This window comes from Daphnia pulex, chromosome 8 (genome assembly GCF_021134715.1).
Source record: "Daphnia pulex isolate KAP4 chromosome 8, ASM2113471v1".
NCBI classification, from domain to species: domain Eukaryota; kingdom Metazoa; phylum Arthropoda; class Branchiopoda; order Diplostraca; family Daphniidae; genus Daphnia; species Daphnia pulex.
This window is the reverse complement of record NC_060024.1, coordinates 13,621,906-13,639,418: the sequence shown is the minus strand read 5'-3', so window position 1 is coordinate 13,639,418 and position 17,513 is coordinate 13,621,906. Positions and strand designations below refer to the sequence as shown.

General features: G+C 46.1%; 5 protein-coding genes and 1 long non-coding RNA gene across 10 annotated transcripts in view; 2 read left to right on the top strand and 4 right to left on the bottom strand.

Annotated features, from left to right (window-relative positions):
• Positions 1-17,513, bottom strand: part of LOC124201033 — a 74,649-nt gene that overhangs the window by 33,251 nt on the left and 23,885 nt on the right. The window lies entirely within an intron of this gene.
• LOC124201020 lies at positions 785-2,206 on the bottom strand. The gene is made up of 6 exons (XM_046597463.1): positions 2,001-2,206; positions 1,749-1,937; positions 1,545-1,683; positions 1,311-1,472; positions 1,121-1,246; positions 785-1,057 (listed from the first exon to the last, which is right to left on the bottom strand). The coding sequence occupies exons 1-6, from the start codon at positions 2,140-2,142 to the stop codon at positions 886-888; spliced, it is 930 nt and encodes a 309-aa protein (XP_046453419.1). The 5' UTR covers positions 2,143-2,206; the 3' UTR covers positions 785-885.
• Positions 2,160-3,678, top strand: LOC124201018 (methionyl-tRNA formyltransferase, mitochondrial-like). The gene is made up of 5 exons (XM_046597460.1): positions 2,160-2,414; positions 2,501-2,710; positions 2,781-2,903; positions 2,997-3,175; positions 3,235-3,678. The coding sequence occupies exons 1-5, from the start codon at positions 2,248-2,250 to the stop codon at positions 3,609-3,611; spliced, it is 1,056 nt and encodes a 351-aa protein (XP_046453416.1). The 5' UTR covers positions 2,160-2,247; the 3' UTR covers positions 3,612-3,678.
• Positions 3,554-12,630, top strand: LOC124201005. Its single transcript, XM_046597439.1, has 5 exons — positions 3,554-3,630; positions 3,692-4,542; positions 9,280-9,541; positions 9,641-9,988; positions 10,086-12,630. Exons 3-5 carry the CDS (start codon positions 9,287-9,289, stop codon positions 12,129-12,131), a joined length of 2,649 nt encoding a protein of 882 aa, XP_046453395.1. The 5' UTR covers positions 3,554-3,630; positions 3,692-4,542; positions 9,280-9,286; the 3' UTR covers positions 12,132-12,630.
• Positions 12,651-15,554, bottom strand: LOC124201016 (formin-like protein 7). 4 transcript variants are annotated; one of them, XM_046597456.1, is made up of 6 exons: positions 15,264-15,554; positions 15,093-15,189; positions 14,446-14,834; positions 13,820-14,247; positions 13,202-13,411; positions 12,651-13,083 (listed from the first exon to the last, which is right to left on the bottom strand). In XM_046597456.1, the coding sequence occupies exons 1-6, from the start codon at positions 15,289-15,291 to the stop codon at positions 12,964-12,966; spliced, it is 1,272 nt and encodes a 423-aa protein (XP_046453412.1). In that variant the 5' UTR covers positions 15,292-15,554; the 3' UTR covers positions 12,651-12,963. The 4 variants fall into 4 exon arrangements, with proteins under 4 accessions (XP_046453412.1, XP_046453411.1, XP_046453413.1 ...); XM_046597455.1 differs by having other exon boundaries at positions 14,446-14,837; positions 15,264-15,511; XM_046597457.1 differs by having other exon boundaries at positions 14,446-14,837; positions 15,093-15,186; positions 15,264-15,499.
• On the bottom strand, positions 16,535-17,444 carry LOC124201028 (calmodulin-like). Of its 2 annotated transcripts, XM_046597471.1 has the most exons (4): positions 17,294-17,444; positions 17,200-17,230; positions 16,826-17,134; positions 16,535-16,760 (listed from the first exon to the last, which is right to left on the bottom strand). In XM_046597471.1, exons 1-4 carry the CDS (start codon positions 17,294-17,296, stop codon positions 16,657-16,659), a joined length of 447 nt encoding a protein of 148 aa, XP_046453427.1. In that variant the 5' UTR covers positions 17,297-17,444; the 3' UTR covers positions 16,535-16,656. The 2 variants fall into 2 exon arrangements, with proteins under 2 accessions (XP_046453427.1, XP_046453426.1); XM_046597470.1 differs by lacking the exon at positions 17,294-17,444 and having other exon boundaries at positions 17,200-17,263.

Here is a 17,513-nt window from a genome sequence, read left to right as displayed (position 1 = left end):
AAGTAAACCATCTCCCGCCATCAAAAATCCCTGCGCTGGTTTGAATTCCTTTTTTATTTTATTTTCAAATTTTTGGTAAACACGGGAGGGTTGACCGTTCTTGTTGATTGCAGTGCCTGTCTTTTTTCGGATTAGCAGGAAATCGAATTGAAAGAAAAATGATCATATTTTGGTGTAAAAGCGTCGGGAATTTTTCTCTCTCTTTTCCCCCGGCTCTCATTTTCGAATTTCGTGTCGTCTCCGTAAATGGTTGTCTATTCCACTTTTGCTTGAACAGTATCTTTTGACGCAATAATGATAACCGGAAATAAACAGCGATATATATCCCCCTACCGATGATGAAAAGATGAAAGAAAAAGAAAGAGTGCAAAGTTTCCTAAATGATACACACCATCCCGTAAGTTTTCTCACTCGCCACCTTCCGTGATCCCATGATACGCAAAGAAATTGCAAATACAGTGATTAAAAAAAAACATTTACCAGTAAGCATTTCACTTGAAATTGGGTATAACTGAAAAAAGAGAAATTGAACAAATAATGTTATTCGTTTCCAAGGTTCCCTCGTCGCGGCTAGCCATCATGCTAACCGTCAATCCGCTGCAGGTTTTGTGGCTAAGAGTCATTGCGGCCAACTCAGTCACATTTTTCCCATTGTGACCAACCTTATTGGACATTTCTGAGGAAAAAAGACCCAAGTGTACTCAAATCACGCGGGCTGCGTGACGTAAATCTCTACAACAATCTTCTAGTGCAGTCAAGTCAATTAAAAAAGGCGAAAACTGAATTTTTGGGGAACTGTGTATTCCGAGGAGCACCTTTCGCGCAGCTTATCCAGTTCATGCTGGAAATCTCATGTTTGTTTCTACATGACAATGCTGACGTGGTTTAATTAGATTTTTTTACACTTTTCTTTGTCTTGGTCGGTTTCACTGTTTTTGAGCTCTTCCATGCGTTCAGGCCGACTGCAATCAGAATGAGGAGTAGAGTGACGCCAGCAGCTGGTAATATCCACGGGTTTTCTTTGAGTGTGAAAACCGCTCGATCAACTAGTTCATCACTGGATAACAAGTGTATGGATTAGTAGACTGATTCAGACCTTGAAATTTGAATAACAATTTACAACGGTGTTTTAGGCGACGGGACATTCTTGGACGGAACATTTTTGTACCATCCCAGCGCAAAATTTTGAAAGGCTTTGCTGTCTTGGTTGGAGAGATCGTAAGTAAATATCTTTCCTTGGCGAAAACTAGACAAATGAAAACATAATTTATCATCAAATTTGAAATAATAAATTATGTCAAATGTCTTACAAAAGGAATGCAGGTACTTGGCTGACATCAAAGCGACTTCCAGTTGAGATCCCATCATCCTTAATGTTTACTCTAGCTAAATTGATCCTTCCTTTGAGCTGGGAGGCAATGTATTCCCACTTGGCTTGGAACTTCATGCAGGATTCACAGTCATCTCGGTAGCTTATGAAAATAAAACATTTACAGATCAAGCGATAGGACATGAACACTAGTACAGAAAAAAATATTCCTTACAACATGACAAACCAATCCCCAGTTGTTGCGCCAGAAGCTGCCTGGGTTAAGTGCTCAAAGGAATCATCATTTAAATGATTAACAGCAGGGTCTTTATTCTGGATAAATGTATCCAACATAACTTCATCATTCAAAGGACCTAAAAATAAAAACCATTAGGATAAGCCACTTTGTTGGACAGTTTTTGCAATGACGGAAGCCTACCATCATATAAAAGTGGGACGCTGTGTCTGAAGTAAACAACAAGTGGTTTGACCGATTCCTTCCCTGAGGTGAAGTTGGACACAAGTGAGCTGGATACTGCCTTCACCACCCAGGCATTTAATGCATCCACAAGATCTTCCCTTATTGAAGAAAGTTGTGATTCCAAATCATCGCAGTCCTTACAACTTTCTAAAACGGATTGAAAGAAAGTTAGCTGTCGATCATTCTTGGAACATTTAATCTAAATCTTACCGCCACGAAATAGGGCGACGACAAATTTTTCGTTGGCAATGAGTTTTTCTAGTTCTACATCGCTGACCTGCTCAAGATTACCCAATACGTTATTAATGACTAATGACGATAGAAACAAAAAAAGAATGGAACGACACGTCATTTTTTAAGGATCACTTTTTTTCGTTGAACAGCAGACGTCTCTTGGGCTGTTGCCATAGAAACCATCTGAGCAGACGATTTCGCCGGTCTGTCGGAACATGTTGAAATGTTTTACAGAAGCGTGAGGACTTTGGTCCTTAAAACGTTTAAAAATGTATTTATTTTGAAAACCAGAAAATATTGTTCTGATAATAGTCGTAAGAAATGGAAGATTATGTTCTTTGGCACCGACGGTTTCGCCTTAAAGAGTCTCGAAGAGCTGCACAGAGCCATGTAAGTGAATGCCGGTATGGTTGCAAAAACCATTTTTATTTTACATTTCTGAATGAAATAGTTGTAAAAGAATTGTCTCCATGTAGGCAGGATGGAAGTATGGTCAGTGAATTGTCTGTGGTGGTTCCAGCCCCCAAACCCCATCCCTGCTTGGTAGCAAAATATGCAAAGCAGCATAATCTGCCGATCTCAGTCTGGCCACTTCCAAAAGAAAAACAAAATGATTGCTGGGACTTTGGGGTAGTCGCTTCATTTGGACATCTCATTCCGTCAAGAATCATCAATGGTTTCCCACTGTAGGTGAACCAGTGTAACATTGTAAATTTTCCAATTCACTTAACATAAATGTGTTTTATATTTTTCCAGGGGAATGTTGAACATCCACGGCAGTATACTACCCAGATGGAGAGGTGCAGCCCCTGTAGTTCATGCTGTTATGAATGGAGATGCAGAGACAGGAGTGACAATCATGCGAATTAAGCCCCATCAGTAATGCAGTTGATTATTTCTGAGGCCCTGGCGCTTGTCCAAATGCCTCAATTAACTTGCAAATGTAAAATTCAATGTGTGACTTGGTTGCAGCTTTGATGTTGGAGACATTGTGGCGCAGGAAAGTATCGCCATCGATCCACACATTTCCGCCGTGCAATTAACCGATAGACTAGCCGGAATGGGTGCCAATTTGCTGGTTCGCTGCATATCCGATCTACATTATCATCTAGATCGATGCATTCCACAGCCGTCGCACGGCGTCACATTAGGTATGTTGTTTATTGTCACGCACGGGCTCATCTTGCAACTCTTTTGTTTGTCCTCGCAGCCCCGAAAATTGATGCCAAATTGTCTCACATCGATTGGACTCGGTTGAATGCCGCCCAGATCTACAATAGGTGGAGGGCGACGTGTCACCTGTTCAAACTGCAGACCTTCTTTCACGGAGCCAACGTCAAATTGAACGCCGTGGAACCACCGACGACGGAACCGTTTCCCGAAATGTTGCAAAATCTAATCGATGTGCGACCGGGCCGCATCGTGGTCGACCGGACGCGGAACCTGCTGTTTGTCCGTTGCCAGGAAGACTGGGTGGCCATCCGATATGTGACGCCGCACAGGCGTCCGGTCATGAGCGCGCTGGACTTCTCCAACGGTTATTTGGCAAAAAAAGCCATTGGCCAGCATTATTTCGACGTGCCCTAGCGAGCGGTGCCGAGCGTTTGTATGTGTGTTCTCTCCTATCGTTGACAAATAGACAAGTTATTATTAACTCCATATGTTAGGGTCTGGCACACGTCGGGACGTATTAAAACGTCACCCAACCGGAGAGAGAGAGAAACAGATGGAGGGAAATGTTATAATAGCCCAACACACGCACACACACACTCTGTAAATCAATGACCAGTTGAAGCTCGTCTCAGCGAGCCCGGGGGGTGATTATGATCTATGGAAGCCAGTGCCAGTCGTCGACACCCTTCCTTCCAGCGGACAACCATGTTGTGTAGCCCAGTCGGTAGTACTACGCCTTCGATAATCACATTATGGAGCAGCGGCGGCAGCGGTGGCGGTGGCGGCGGCCAGTCTGTTGCTGCTACTAGGCAGAGATAAAAAGAACGAAAGAAGAAGAACATGGGAGAATCATTATTATGGATTATCGACTCTTGTACCGTACGCTCTAGCGCGCCCAGCTATCTGTATACTAGCAGTCTAGTAGTCATGGAAGGCAGGTAGTGTGTATATAGCGGCAGCCCGCAAGTGCTCCTACTACGACTGTGTATGTGTGGCAAAAGAAGAAGCGGTTCCCTCCGTTTCTTCTTTTTTGGGCGTCAGGAACCAGTTGCCCTGCGCATCCGCCGGGAGAAAACGGCGGAAAAGAAACGGTGGGGGGGGCCTGAAAGTGGGGTGGAAGAGCTATTGGTGACACTGGGTGGTGTCCCACCCGACTGGCAAGTTGACGGACACCACCTCTCTACTAGTACTAGTACTTGTCTGTCCTTTGGACCGAACAAACACATCTCTCATCGTGTGTGCTCTCTCTCTCTACAGCGGTTGAGGAACGTTTTTGTAACTTTTCTCTCGTGTGCAACCACTGCAGAACGGAGCGTCTACTTTCTATAGGAATTCCATCACAGCGGTAAGTTGAGATTTATTTCCATTTCAATCGACATTTTTTTTTTTACGTCATCGGGAAATGTTTTCCCGCGGGCGGGTTTTCAATTACGTCCCCCCCCCTTACCTACGACATTTTCGTGGATCTAATGTCACGCCAAAGGTTTTCCCTCTTTTTATTTCTGTTTACGCAATTCCAAGGATTTAATTAGCAGCCGCAAAAATTTGAATTTTTTTCGGGATTTTTTTTTTTGGCCAACATTTCACGTCGCAACATTTATTGAATCAGGTCCCGGCGTCGGTACGAATCTTTCAGTGTCAGTATTTTTCTAGTAGGTTAGAAAATAAAAAGGAAATGAGGAGGACGAGGGGTTACAGGTCCTGTCGTGTAAATAAAAAGGAACGAAAAGGAACGAAAAAAAAAGAGAAATCCCGATGCAGTTGCGCCTTAATTAGCTCTGCATTCACATCTGCTCTGACGTCTTGTTTAACCACATATCCTAGTCTCTTCTTCTTCTTTTTTTCGAATGGAGATCCTTATTTTCCGTATAGCCCCCATTTCCATGCGGCGGCGACCGACATGGTAACACGATGATTGTAGACGCTCCTGCGTGCCTGCCTGCCTGCCGCATATGGAAATAACCCGGTCGTAACTTTTTTTTTTTATTTATTTTATTCAGTCGTCGGCTTGCAAATCAATGGCTTCATTAACAATTGATAAACCGGCGGTGGGGTGGTTGTTGTTTAGTTTGTGCGCTCCAACTTTGCTCGGCCCGTACGACATTTGCACAGGTTCTTTTGGCCAGTTAGAAGAAGAGTTTTCTCTGTGTGTGTTCAATGGCGAGCCTAGTTGGGAGACAATGGCTCATAACTCTACGTTTTCTACTTGTGTGCCATTGTGCCATCATAAAGTCGTCGTCTGGGCCGGCCAAAGTCGATGGCGGCAATCTTTTCCTTTTGGCTCCCGCTCTGCCCGTCGAAGTCGAAACGTACAAGAAGAAGAGGATAAAAGAGAGTCGCCATAGTTGTGAATTCCACTCGGCACTGGCCATCGCAACACATCGGAAATGTACAACCAATGGCCAAGTTAAGACGTTAGACGGCAGAGCGAAAAAACGGACGTTGCCCGTGGGTCACGCGATCCAATCAGCACGTGCCAGCAGGCCTTTTGTGGAAATCACGACTAATCTCAAACTTTTTCTAGAGTTCCATTTTTCCGCCATCGGCGTTTGAAATGGGTTGAAAAACTCGTGAAAAAACCAGGGTGGTCCCGGCAACAGCGTAGCAGAAATAAAACTTGTCGCTTTCGATTCCTTTTGGCGCTTTTAAAAAAATACCAATCGATCCTTGAAAGCGGCAGCAGCAGCAGCTCTCTCCTATACGCTACACGTAATAACAACGGTTTTTACATTGAGCAGCGAAAATAAAATAAGGTGACAGACTGGTGGAGAACGAAATAAAAGAAAAGAAAAACGGACAGCAGCAGCAGAACTAAAGTTGATCTAATAGAGAGAAACACGAAGCAGGCGGGACTGGAGGACGGACCAAACGGGGCGGAAGTGTTTTTTTTTTTTTTTTTACTCCCGGACTGGATCGTGACGGAAATCGGTCAAGTTCTGTTTTTCTTTTTTCTTTTCTGTTATTTTATTTTGGCCCATAACTGTCTGGACATTATTAGTTTGGTTACACTTAAAGATAAAACCCCTGTCGAATAGGACCCAGGAGATGTGTGACGTTTTATTTAAGGAGCCACCCGAAATGAGCTCTTGGCAGTTGCCGGTCGCGTCCGACTTAATTGACAGAGTCTTGGGGGAAATCTTTGGGCCCCATCTCTCGACTCATCCGTCGTGACATTCAGCAACGACGTCGACTCGATTCGTTGGTGGCCGTTCCCCTTTTTTCTTTGGGCGCTCAAACTGCCAAAGAAAAATTGTCTCTTGAACGGCGGGCTGCGGGCGGATCAATCTATACACCCTCGTCCCTCGTCTTGTGTCCTTAACACTACATATATCAGCCGATCCCGCGGGAGAACGTCAAGCTTTAGCGGTCATCGCACGTCTTCATCCCAACTCTCCGGCGGAAGAAAAGAAAAGAAAAGAAAAAGGAAAACCTTAGAAAGGATCGACTAATACTATAAGATCTTTACATCCTGTTTGCCGATCGTGATCGATCCCTAGGCAAATAACTTAAACGCCCAACGACGACGACAGCGACGACGTTTTCTTTTTATTTTCTTCAGCGATGCTGAGAAAAGCTACACACTCTGTGTGTGTGTGCAATCCATTAAGTTTCTCTTGTCTCTCTGCTGCAACAAACACTTTCGCTTATCGGGTTCTTCTTCTTTTTTCCGCTTCCTTGATTGGCCGTCGTTGAGTGACGTTTGAATTCGCCGCGCTCTCTCTCTCTTCCGCACGACGAAAATGAATGTCATTCCGGCGGCTAATGCCCCTGCAAGCGATATACGAACTCTACTGCTGCTGCATAGTCGTGTGTGTGTTGTCTGTCACAAGCGTCAGGGTTTCTACTTATCATCGACACTTTGATCTTCCACGTATCCTCCCCCTTCTTCTTTCTTTTAGTCCTTTTTTTCGGGGGGGCAGGATCAGTTCTACAGTGAAGATATGAGAGAGTTGAGGAAGACTTAAGTTGTTAGTCGGGAGACCTTAGAAAAGGCAAATGAAATTTCCAGGGGGGGGGGGGGAAACGACATCAATTCTTTGTTGTTGTTGTTTTTCGGTGGAGGCGAACTGTCAAGTCTAAATTGAATTAGCGCCTGACAATTTCCAAAAGTCGATCGCCGTGACAGTGTCATCACACACAATCGATTGTGTGTGTGTGTGCGGATATTTCACAAAAGGAGAATTTTAAAGCGCCGGAATTCATCCGCCGTAGACACTGTGGACATTTGGGTGGGTGGGGTTGGAGATTGTTGAAATCCAATAATTGGGGTGGGGGGTGGGCCATAAGTTACGAACGACGACGACGATGATGCCATTTTGTCGTCGGCGATTCACGTCGGGAATTTTCTTGTTATTATTCCGTGAACGTGAAGTTGTAGAAAGCGACGACGACGGGGCTATCTCTCACGATCCTGGGGAGGGGGAATAAGTTTGTCTCTGTCAAAGCCTGGCAATTGGATTTGGAATGGGAGGCATTAGACGGCCATGAATCGAGTCTTGTCCAGCTGCTGCTGGGACTACTAGTCGTCTATATACTTTCACCCTATAATCTCGTAATAGTATCATTTCTTTTTCCACATTTTTCTTCTTCTTCTCCCCATCCCCCCTCCCTCCTGCGGCCTTCAATCCCAAAGTGAAGCCTCGTGAATGTGATGAAGTCAAAGAAACGCCTCACAGTGCGGCTCGTGATCACGAACGAGACGACGACGGACGACGGTTCTCTTCTTATTCTGAAATGCACGGGTCTCTCCGGTCCCCCCAGCTCAGTCAAGGGGGAAGGGCGTGTACGCGCTAGCGAAGTCCTACTACCCAGATATAACTGCCAAAAGATTTGCCTCCCGATTTTCTTCTTTTTATTATTTCGCCGTGATCGGAGCAATCGGAAAAAAAGTCTGGCGTGCAAAATTGGTCATTGCCGATGATATCGCCGTAACTTTTCTTTTTGATCCTCCTTGATCCTCTTTTTTTTCGTTCGTCTGGGGGTGGCCGGAATTCATTCACGCAACACGCAGCTGGGCAATATCCGTCAAACGTCGCCCCTCGTTTTAAAACCGCTTGAAAAAGAAAAAGAAAAAGACAAGGAAGAAGATGTTGCCTGGCCATTTTGTTTGGGTCGTTTTTTTGTTTGGCCCATCTCGTCGTTTGTTTTATTGTTTCTTGACGGCCGGGACAATTAGATTCTTCCGTGTTTGGCGGGCGGATACATTCGATGGCGTAGGCGATCATAGCCCAGCGCTCGCCACTATACGCTCCAATCGATCGCCACCTACCGAAAAGGGAACGCTGGGCCATCAATATCCCACCACCACCCCCATCGCCATGTGTATGTGTGTGACTGGGGGAGGAGATGCGCAACGCGTTTCATCATCATCGCAAACACCTCGTCGTTGGAATATAACCGTCCGTCCGTCCAGGGAATCAATCTCTATTTTTAATACAACGGGACACGCCAACGACGGGACCCTCTCAAGAAAACAATCATCGATCGCCCATCTAATCCGCCGGAAGGAATGGCCAAATTTTTTCATTATTACCTGCTACTTTTTTGAACGGCTAAAAACTGTCGATGAGTGGAGAAAATGGGAAGAAATTCCGTTATTGACTTTTTTGATTCGACACAAAATGGAACTGAGGGTCGATACATGTTCGTGAAATCAGAAAAATAGGAGGAGCTGCACAATGTTGATTTATGCGTACACACACATCACGGGCCTATATTGACTGTGAAGAAACAATGGAAAGATATTGTACACACCGTCTGCTGGGAAAGAGGAAAAAATGTGCTGTGTCCGGCAGATGAAGAAAAGTGCCCACCATCTTTTTCGTTCCCCGCCATCCAGTCGGCAAATATTGGACTATATATAATATGACCGGAAGACTTTAGATACACACACACACAGAGCGGGATAGATAGTTCTTTATATTGACTCTGCCCCGTTTATTTAAATCAAAATGTAGTGCACTCAAGTTTTTCTGGGGGGAGAATCCGCCGGATGGGCGTGTCAATGATGCCCCAGATGGAAGACATTTCTGGCCTTATTTATACTATATGAAATTTATTGATTGATTTATTTATTTGGCAGAAATGACATGCTGGAATCGAAGCTTGCCCGGAAGATGAGATTCCATTGCGGAATTATTAACACAAGCCTTGTCGTTTTCGTTGTCATCATCATCTTTCATCTAGCCGGCCCGACCACCGCGTCAGCAACTACTCTAACCGAGCCGGCCAATACTTGTCTCAAGCCGTGCGTCTGCAAATGGAAGGGCGGAAAGGAGAGCGTTTCTTGCCACCAGGCCGGCTGGACGGAAATCCCATCCAGCGGATTGGAGAGCACCATTCAGGTTATTCTTTTGATTCGAATAATTTCACCACCCCCCCCCTCAAAAAAGGAAAATGTCACACAATGTCTGCTGCTGGTCGTGGTATTATTATTTATTTAGGTGCTGGACTTGAGTGGTAATCCGCTCTCGCAGCTGGCGGCCAACGAATTCCGCCAACTGGGACTGACTCATCTCCAGCGGGTCATTCTGCAACGTTGCGCTCTTCGGCACATTGACGGAACGGCTTTCTACGGATTAACCAATTTGGTCGAATTGGATCTCAGCCACAACGTCTTGTCGTCCATCCCGACCCAGGCCTTCCAGTTCTTCCCCGAACTGCGCGAGCTCAAACTCAACGGCAACCCGCTCCTCCGATTGGCCGGACAGACCTTCGCTTTGGCCACCAAATTGATCCGTCTCGAGATCGCCAATTGCCAACTCAATCACATCGATCAGAAAGCGTTTCACGTAAGGATTTTATTTCATTCATTCAGCCAAAAGATTTTATCTTCACACTCTCTGGTAATCGATGCTCACACAATCCGCCCATCCGTACAATCCGCAGGGTTTAGAGCTTCTCGAATGGCTGCGGCTGGACGGCAACTTGATTGAAGTGCTTCCAACCGCCACGCTGGGCCCGTTGCGCACCCTGAGGGGCATCGATCTCCATCACAACCCTTGGAACTGCACTTGTCCACTCCGGCCACTCCGGTCATGGCTGGCCGCCCGCAACATGCCCTTCTCCGTTCCGCCTCTTTGTCTCTCGCCGCAACGACTGCGGGGGCAATCGTGGAACCGGATGCCCCTGGAGGAACTCGCCTGTCCGCCCAGAATTCATCCGGCGGATTCGTTAGTGCAGGTCATGGTCGGACAGGTGGCCAACCTCACTTGCCACGTCCAGAGCAATCCGGAAGCTTCCGTCTTGTGGTTCTTTGCCGAGCGCTTGATTGTCAACTTGACGACGCCGGAAGAGACTCCGCCACCGACTGCAGTCACGTCCAGCACATCCAACGCCAACGTCAACCAGATCTACTATCTCCGCGAGATCAGCGACAGGATCGACAGGACGGACAAGACGAGCACTTTGGTCCTGGCCACCGCCAGGGAGCAGGATTCCGGATTCTACGTTTGCCAGGCCACCAACCGGGCCGAGAGAGTGTCGGCCAACATCACCTTGCTGGTCAAATCCAACGGCATCGACTTGGCAGCCGGCCAACTGAGTCGCGGACTCACGGCCGGCCTCATTCTGGCCATTTTCGGTATGTTGATCTTGGTCCTGTTGATCTGCTGTTTGTGTTCGCTGAAACGGGCCCGGATGCACGCGAGTTTGCGCCACAGGCGGCCTTCCATGGTCATGGGAGTGGCCTCCATGAACGGGCAGAACTCTGGCAGCATGTTCGACAAGCTGGATCAGATGGATAACTTCCTCCGGCGCCAGTCTACCGCCTCGGACAATTACAAGAGCCATCAGAACGGATTCGCGTTCAAATCCGGCACGATGGACAGCAGCGCCATGGAGAACGGGACCGGATCGTCGTACGAGCCCAAAGTGGAGACGCGATTATTCCAGGATAAGCAGTGGCTGGTGAACAATCAGCCGGCCAAACCCTCGCCCGAGATTAAGCTGCCGACCAACGATGCGGAAGTGATGACGGAGCCGATGATGGTCGATGGCCAGCACCGACAAATCGCCATGTACCAAAACAAAGTCAAATTCAATGCGGATGCCGAGAATCAACAGTCGACTCGCCGCTCTTCCATCCTCAAGGCGGACAAGGCGACAACATCTCCGAGTCCGTCACGCAATTATCCGGATCTGGTGGACTTTTTGCCCGAGGGCGACTATTCGCCCGGCTCCAGTGACTTGACGTCCAATCAGGAGGACATGGAATTGATCCAGCTGAAACGGGAAACGCCGCCCATCTTCCCGACTTCGCGCTTCCACTTTCACCACCGACACGAGCCGGCCTTCCCTCCAGCAGCTGGGCGGAGGGCCATCCTGGCGTCTTCGTCGGGCCCTTGCGCTCATCGACGGCGACTGTCCGACTGGGAACTGAACGATCTGGACGACGACCTGCAACAGGAGCCCTCGCCGGCCACCATCTTCTACCCGGCCCAGCACGTCGTCCAGCCTTCGTCGGGCAGGGACAGTTTCGACTCTGAGCTGGACGGCGGTGGCCAAATGGAGTTGATCCGCCGTCACAATTCCGAGGAAGTCTTTGACGAGGACTTTCACCGCCGCTACGCCTACCACACGGGCCAGCTGAATCGGTTCCTGTTCGAGTACCGTGCCCTGCAGAAGCGGCTGGCCCAAATGCAGGACACGTGGGGCCGATGCCTTGACGACGAGTCCATCGATAGCCGGCCCACGGTCCGCCACCAACAGCATCTCCGCCAGCAGTCCCAGCCTCATCATCATCATCTTTCGAATCTCCCGCACGTCCATCAACGGCCTCTGCGTCCCATTCTGAAAAATCGATTGCCCCGCCATCAGACGAGGAGATGGTCGTCTGACGAGCAGGAGCCGGAAGGCATTCTGGATCCGCCGGAATTACAAAGCGACAGCTACCAAGTCCCTTCGTCCGTCGTTGACGAGCTGTATTACAGTTGATAACCCTTCTCATCCGTCATCAGAGTCTCATCATGTAGTACAGAAACGACGACGACGACGCAACTTATTGCCTTTTTTTTCTACCAGTTGAGATTGCCGACTGCCATCGACGACGGCCAAAAGGAGCCCGGCGAAAATTCCCCCCAAACCCAAACCAAAAAAAGCGAAAAAAACATGGATGCAATTAGCTCTCCTTCTTCTTCTTCTTCCGTCCTTGTAATTAGCTCGTCCCATCTCGCCTCTTTCCTGTCCCTCAAATAATAGTGTGTTGTACCATTCAGATTTATTACGAGCTCGACGTTGTGTGCAGTGCCACAGTCCTAGTTATCAGGATTACCGGTTCCCAATTGGCGCATTACCATCTCGTAATGAACGGATTAGATTGCCTTCCGCTGCAATGGAGAGAAACGAAACAGTTTCGCCACCATATCCACGGCTCGATTGCCTAGACGACGGCCCAGTTTTTATTTTTCTTTACTCGTTTCCCGCCGAATGTTTTTTTTAAAAATAAGGTGGAAATTGGGTCGGGAATTGTATTTCATTTTGCAGGCATGTACATATGTATATAAATTAAAGTGCGATATCCTCACACTCTTACCGAGGCAATAGACACGTGCGAAAAGAAATTGTATGTATATATATCTCTTCAAAGTTGATTTAAGTTGAAAACAACATGTCTCTGATAATTATAGACAGAGGCGATCAGATGTAAGGCAGCGAATTTCTCTAACAAGATTTTTCGAGATTGGTTCAAACTTTATATCATCTCATCGATGCGCATTTCTCACTCCCAGAGTGGGTGGGTGGTTGGGACGTGTGTGGGTGATTCAATTCAATTCAATTCTCGGCGGACAAAAGATTCGGGGAACTGACCGCGCCGACCGGATTGACAATCTTCTCCGTAGAGCCAGCCGTTGCCCACTGATTCAATCACTCGGACAATATCACCTTCCTGTCGTTGATGGATCGATAACAAGACGAGAGAGTGAGAAAAGTTATCACATTATCAAAAGAGAACATCAACCCCAAGGAAAATTTTTTAAATTTAGTATTAGAATATTTTTATTTACCTTCAAACTCAGATCGTGATCAGTTTCGGCTTCGAAGGCGTACAAGGCCACTGCCCGATTTGATGACGGAGCGTCTCGGCTGGTCTCCACTGGCGTCGGTGGGGCGTCGAGGCGGACGTAACTCAGCGGGAACATTCCCTGCGACGATCCAATCGACCCCTTACACCATTCTTCGTTAACTTGAGATAATACCACGATCCGCTCTCCTTCCTGCAGATATGATGATGATATGTTAATTACAGTCGGATGTGTCAAATATCCTTAAGGGGAGAAGCCGGGAGGAGACGCTCAAAAAGTGTTGTCTCATCAGTATTCTCCCGCGTTCTCTCTCTTCACGTGTGTGGATGTCTTCAATACAAAAGGGATCAATAATGTCCCTGGGTGTGCGGGATTATAAACTGAGGAACGAACGGACGTCATCGATGCAGCAAAGACGCACCGGAGCTCATGCAGAAAACCTTTCTAGAGTTTCACTAACTTTGTGCCTCGTGAGGACACGGCTGAGATCCGTTTGAGGAGACGCGGAGGGAGTCTCAATCCCCGTGCACCAAGTTTCCCGGCGCCACACAAACCACACGAGGGATTTGTATGTTGTACATGTTTCACGCCGCTTCTCACCTTAAAGTTAAGATCTCCGGGGTGTGAACTCTGGTAATCAAAGAGAGCCACTGCTGATCCAGCGTCAGGGCCTGGCACACTCAACTCGAGGGACGGAGGAGGAGACGACGACGTCAGCGTCGTGGCAGCGGCGGCAACAGCGGCGCTGAATGATGAAACGAGCAGGAACGACGGAGGGGCCGGTGGCGGAATACAAGGCTCTGGTGGTGAATAGTCGTTGTCGGCACCGGCCGTGACGTCTAAATCGAGCAAATCGGCCAGGTAAGGCGACGACGATCGCGGTAGTGGTGGTGGTGCAGCAGCTGATGGAATGGAGGAGGTCATCTTTTCCAAGACTTTTAGGTGAGTAGACGATTTGATGGCCGGAGGGGGCGGTCTGGATCGATTCGGCCGGATAATCGTCGGCATGTTAAACGGTTTCACGTTCTCTGTACAACAACAACAACAACAATGCTGGCATTTAGACACGTGACGGGTCGACATGTAGAAATTCGAGGATGAGGGCGTTATTCGATATCGTGTTTACAATCTCTCATCCCGGCCAAAACAACAACAACACCCCCCGACTTATTCCTCTGAGAATCATATTTTTTCACGTTCAACATGTTGGGACTGTGAGAGCTTACCATTTCTGACGGGTGCGGCCAGAGTGACAGCTGTTTCACTCCAAGCGTCGGGCTCGCTCTCAAATCCACTTTCGCTTCTTGTCATGGTGCTGAACGCACCCTGGGTCCCGCTGCTATCCGATCCAAAGCTCTTGAGACTGAGGCAGTCGCTGGATGATCGGCCGGGAGTGGGCGAGGTTGGCGGCGAATCCCAATTGATAAGAAGATCGGGGGCCGTTACAGATGAGGTCAACGGAAGCTGAGCTTGTTTTCTCGGCTGAGAAATCATTCCAGCGAAAGCCACGGCATTCTGCACTGCCTTGAGCTGGGCACTGGCCTTGGGTGGAGGGGGCCTTGGTGGAGCTATTTTCTTCTTACCCGGTTCTGAACTTGGTCTAGGAGGTGCCCTGCTGCTAAATCAAAACATCACAATTTATTCGCAAGATTATGTCATGAGGAAAACGCCAAAAGTTGAACAAGGAATTCCTAGTATTTATCCTTGTGCACAAACAACATGTAACTGACAAAAGGATGTAACGTGAACCTTGAAATTGATACTTTCATGGTTAATTTATGCAAGTTCTCAGTTCAAATGAATTTTTTATATGGAGATGTGTTCTGCCTTGAGGCTACATGCGTGGTAACAAAGAAAAGATTGTCCTGATTACCTAGATGGTGCCGCAGCTGCATGTTGCACATGGAATGTGTTGACTTTTGCAATGTTTGATGGTGGCGGGGGAGCAGGCCTCACAGGGGCTTTGACTGCTGTGGAAAAGAAGCCAAACCAACATGTTAGCAAAACAAGTTTTATCAGATGGCAATGGGAAAGATTGCCTCACCATTTGACGATAGAGTTCTCTGCGACATTGGTTAAAAATATAAATTCGATGGAATAAAAGAAACAACTCAAAGAGCCACTGATAAAACTAATTTTAGTTTAAAATAATATTCGCTGTGGAAATAAAGATGTTAAAATAAATTTTGGTGAAATTAAAAAGAAATAAACAAAGAGAAAGAACTCTCGTATCCCCCTCACTGCCAAGTCTGCGACCAACTGAAACAGCTGATGACAAGCTAACGCCGTACGACAACGATGGCCTATTTTTTTCGCTTCCGTTAGCTCGCTAGAGTGAGCTAGCTGCTGCCGCCGATGACCGTTGGTAAAAGAGAAAGAGCTTTTTTAAAAGAGAGAAAATTAGGAGAAAATGCTATAACCGCTACTCAACAATAGGCAAATTCGTGAGAGAAAAACATGTTTTTTTTTTATCTCGCTTTCCTGTTTTCACTTTTTTCGCGTCACTGAACCTGCAACAGCAAAAAAATGTGTTGAATGTCTCCAGCCAAAACTCGTTTGTCGGGAAATAATCTAAAGAAAACCATACAATTTTTTTTTCAAACGTTGATTAAATAGAGAAATTTCATTCATTAATTTGAAATTAACCCTTCGGGCATTTTGTTCGTTGATGCGCATCGGTTGATTTAAAAAATGCAATGTCGCAAACGCCACAGTCTGCTGCTGCCCCTATCAATAACATCTTTGTTTGAATAGTCAACAAATTAGTCGCTCATTTGATTGAATTGCGTAAGCTGACGTGTTACATTTTTTCGGCACGGTGTTTAAACGATTTATTCTCTCTTTTCTCTAGGTAAGGATTTTTCCCGCGTTCATGAAAAAGAATATAGACATGGGTTCCACGACTCGATCAAGCACAAGCAGCAATGCTGGATCTGGGCCGAACCAAACAGTAGCTGCACGGGAAGCTTTCCAGGTCCTGTTGGAACTGTCGAAACTGCTTAATACAGGATTGGATGCTGAAACCTTGGCCATTTGTGTCAGACTTTGCGAAAATGGAGTCAAACCTGAAGCCCTTTCCCTCGTCATTAACCAAGCCAGACAGGGGGTTTCTAAAAGTACCTCATCAAGTAATCTTGCTACAAATTTTGATGCCAAACGCTAATATTGTGTCATGCAGTTCTTCCTTTCTGAACCAATAGCACAAAAAGCACATGTATCACTAACTTCTGTTTTAAGTGAGAACAAACTTTAAGCTGTACAGATGATAAAATCTTTCTTACTTTTCAATATAGAATTTGGAAAACTCTCAAAAGCTAGTGACAAATTTCCTTGTATTGGTTTTTTCCTTGTACTGATTGTTCTATAAGTTAAATAAGTATAGAAACTATTTAAAACATTGGAATGCTGAAGTAATAGTAAACATTAAATGGCTTTCTTCAGTAGTAGTAGTCTGGAACTGGAGAGGTAACAACCTTGATAAAGTCTTCATATTTCACTGGTGCATTAGCCTTTATGTGTGCTTCACGAAATATTTGTTCAACTAACAAAAAGAAAATGTTACAGATTTAAAATTTATTTACTAAAATGGTAAGTATACTAAAATACCTTCTTTGGTTGACAGCTTTTCTCCCCAACCACAAAGAATGTGGCGCAACTCTTTATAGGAAATAACACCTCTACCATTTGTATCAGCAGCTCTGAATGCTGCCTGTATATCTTTCGATGACTTTTCTTTCACTGTATGAGCATGCATAACCTCTAGGAAGTCAGCAAATGAAATTTTGCCATTCTTCATGTAAACCTTGAGCTCAGGTGGTGTTGGACTTGTTCTAAGTGATCTCATGATCACCATTAGTGTTTCCATAGTTTCAATATATCCATTTCTTGCATACAGAGAGAAGCAATCTCTGAATTCTGGGAACAACATTGCAACAGAGTGTTAACAGGTCATATACAATCAATTACAATTATAGTCTCACCTGCAATATCTTGTTCTTTAAAATGTCTGGCCTGCATGAAGTAAAATTCAGAATCATTAAGCATTCATACTAACAAAACAACTAATTTACTAACCATTCTAATGATAAAAAAAACCCAAGGATACAGAACAACAATGGGGAAACTAAGGTTTAATGGGGTTTATTGCACTTTCAGATAACGGATTTCGAAAGCAGCCGATGTTTAACTGTCAAGTGTCAAACAGGATTTGCGGCAAGTCCAGATCTAAGTTAAAATATCTGCAAATGATTTTAAACGCATTTTCTTGTAAAATAAAACGATGAAAAAATTCTTA

Bases quoted from the DNA above. Each gene is read 5' to 3' on its own strand.
- LOC124201020 (XM_046597463.1), bottom strand. From the start codon at position 2,142: ATGACGTGTCGTTCCATTCTTTTTTTGTTTCTATCGTCATTAGTCATT. The intron at 1,684-1,748 runs GTAGGCTTCCGT...TTTTATTTTTAG, and splicing joins CGTCCCACTTTTATATGATG to GTCCTTTGAATGATGAAGTT. The intron at 1,058-1,120 runs GTAAATTGTTAT...CTTGTTATCCAG, and splicing joins CCGTCGCCTAAAACACCGTT to TGATGAACTAGTTGATCGAG.
- LOC124201018 (XM_046597460.1), top strand. From the start codon at position 2,248: ATGTTTTACAGAAGCGTGAGGACTTTGGTCCTTAAAACGTTTAAAAAT. The intron at 2,711-2,780 runs GTAGGTGAACCA...ATATTTTTCCAG, and splicing joins ATCATCAATGGTTTCCCACT to GGGAATGTTGAACATCCACG. The intron at 3,176-3,234 runs GTATGTTGTTTA...TTGTCCTCGCAG, and splicing joins GTCGCACGGCGTCACATTAG to CCCCGAAAATTGATGCCAAA.
- LOC124201005 (XM_046597439.1), top strand. From the start codon at position 9,287: ATGCTGGAATCGAAGCTTGCCCGGAAGATGAGATTCCATTGCGGAATT. The intron at 9,542-9,640 runs GTTATTCTTTTG...TTATTTATTTAG, and splicing joins GATTGGAGAGCACCATTCAG to GTGCTGGACTTGAGTGGTAA. The intron at 9,989-10,085 runs GTAAGGATTTTA...TACAATCCGCAG, and splicing joins TCGATCAGAAAGCGTTTCAC to GGTTTAGAGCTTCTCGAATG.
- LOC124201016 (XM_046597455.1), bottom strand. From the start codon at position 15,291: ATGTCGCAGAGAACTCTATCGTCAAATG. The intron at 14,838-15,092 runs GTAATCAGGACA...GTTTTGATTTAG, and splicing joins GCAGCTGCGGCACCATCTAG to CAGCAGGGCACCTCCTAGAC. The intron at 13,412-13,819 runs GTGAGAAGCGGC...TCATATCTGCAG, and splicing joins CCGGAGATCTTAACTTTAAG to GAAGGAGAGCGGATCGTGGT.
- LOC124201028 (XM_046597470.1), bottom strand. From the start codon at position 17,263: ATGCTTAATGATTCTGAATTTTACTTCATGCAGGCCAGACATTTTAAA. The intron at 17,135-17,199 runs GTGAGACTATAA...TGTTGTTCCCAG, and splicing joins TAAAGAACAAGATATTGCAG to AATTCAGAGATTGCTTCTCT. The intron at 16,761-16,825 runs GTATTTTAGTAT...TCTTTTTGTTAG, and splicing joins AAAGCTGTCAACCAAAGAAG to TTGAACAAATATTTCGTGAA.